Here is a 1079-nt window from a genome sequence, read left to right as displayed (position 1 = left end):
CTCAGACAAAGGCTGGCCTGTCCCACAGTTTCGTCTACGACAAGGAAGGACTCGACAGGGTGGACCTCATGACCACTGATAGATTGCTGGGTAGGGTATCCACCTATCCATCTATCCACCAATTCATCCATTCATTCACCCATGGTTTGATTTACTCATCTATCTACCCACCCCTTGGTTAATTCAGCCATTCACCCACTCCTTCATCCATCCATCCATCCATCCATCCATCCATCTGTCGTCGTCTGTACAGATGATTGTCTTGGACAGGTGACTGCTAGTGCTGGTTTGGCTGCTTTATTTTGTAGATCTGTTAAATCATCATTGCTAGAAAGTAGCAGATCCGAAACACACATCAGTGATCATGGTTTGCTTCTCATTCCTCTGTTCAGAAACCCTTTAATTCCTATATTACTGACCTGTCTTTCCTCGACAGCAATCTGTTCAAGTTCTCTGAGTAACTAGTCTCTGGTCTTCCCCTGCCTAGTCGTCCTTCCATATACTGCTGTAGAATAAACAGCGATCATACAATCTAATTATATTTGATATCGTGTTATAGTTTTTTGTCTTTAGGCACTTGCAACACAATTATAGGTTATATAAGTGCTGATTAGGTAAGATTAGAATTGTCACTAGAGAGTAATGTACACAGAATATTATAAGGAGTAGAGATAAAGAAGATAATATTATATTGGATAGGGAAGAAGGAGCAAATCACACCAGAGCGCCAGTCAACCTCCCACTGATAAGTTTTGAAATTCTATCTATTTACTATAGGTTTGTTCAACAACACCCACATGGCATACGAGGTAGACCGTGACCCAAGTAAAGAACCGTCCATCGCTGAAATGACGGAGAAAGCCATACAGATTCTCAGGAAGAACGAGAAAGGATTCTTTCTTTTAGTTGAAGGTGAGGGCTGGGGAACGGTAGGTGTGGTGATGGCGGTTGTGGTGGTGAGTGTGATGGCTGCTACTGTTGTTACTGTTGTTGTTGTTGTTGTTGTTGTTGTTGTTGTTGTTGTGGTAGTAGTTCTTTTTGTTGTTTTTGTTGCTGTGGTTACTGATGATGATGAGGAT

General features: G+C 41.9%; 1 protein-coding gene across 1 annotated transcript in view; it reads left to right on the top strand.

Moving 5' to 3' along the window:
- Window positions 1-1079, top strand: part of LOC101846816 (alkaline phosphatase) — a gene marked incomplete in the record, with an annotated part of 63914 nt that overhangs the window by 53388 nt on the left and 9447 nt on the right. The window contains 2 exon segments of the mRNA XM_013083028.2: window positions 1-90; window positions 778-912. Coding sequence (XP_012938482.1) covers window positions 1-90; window positions 778-912 — 225 coding nt within the window.

Source organism: Aplysia californica, unplaced genomic scaffold (assembly GCF_000002075.1).
Source record: "Aplysia californica isolate F4 #8 unplaced genomic scaffold, AplCal3.0 scaffold00206, whole genome shotgun sequence".
In the NCBI taxonomy this organism is placed as follows: Eukaryota; Metazoa; Mollusca; class Gastropoda; order Aplysiida; family Aplysiidae; genus Aplysia; species Aplysia californica.
This window is presented reverse-complemented; position numbering and strand designations above follow the sequence as displayed.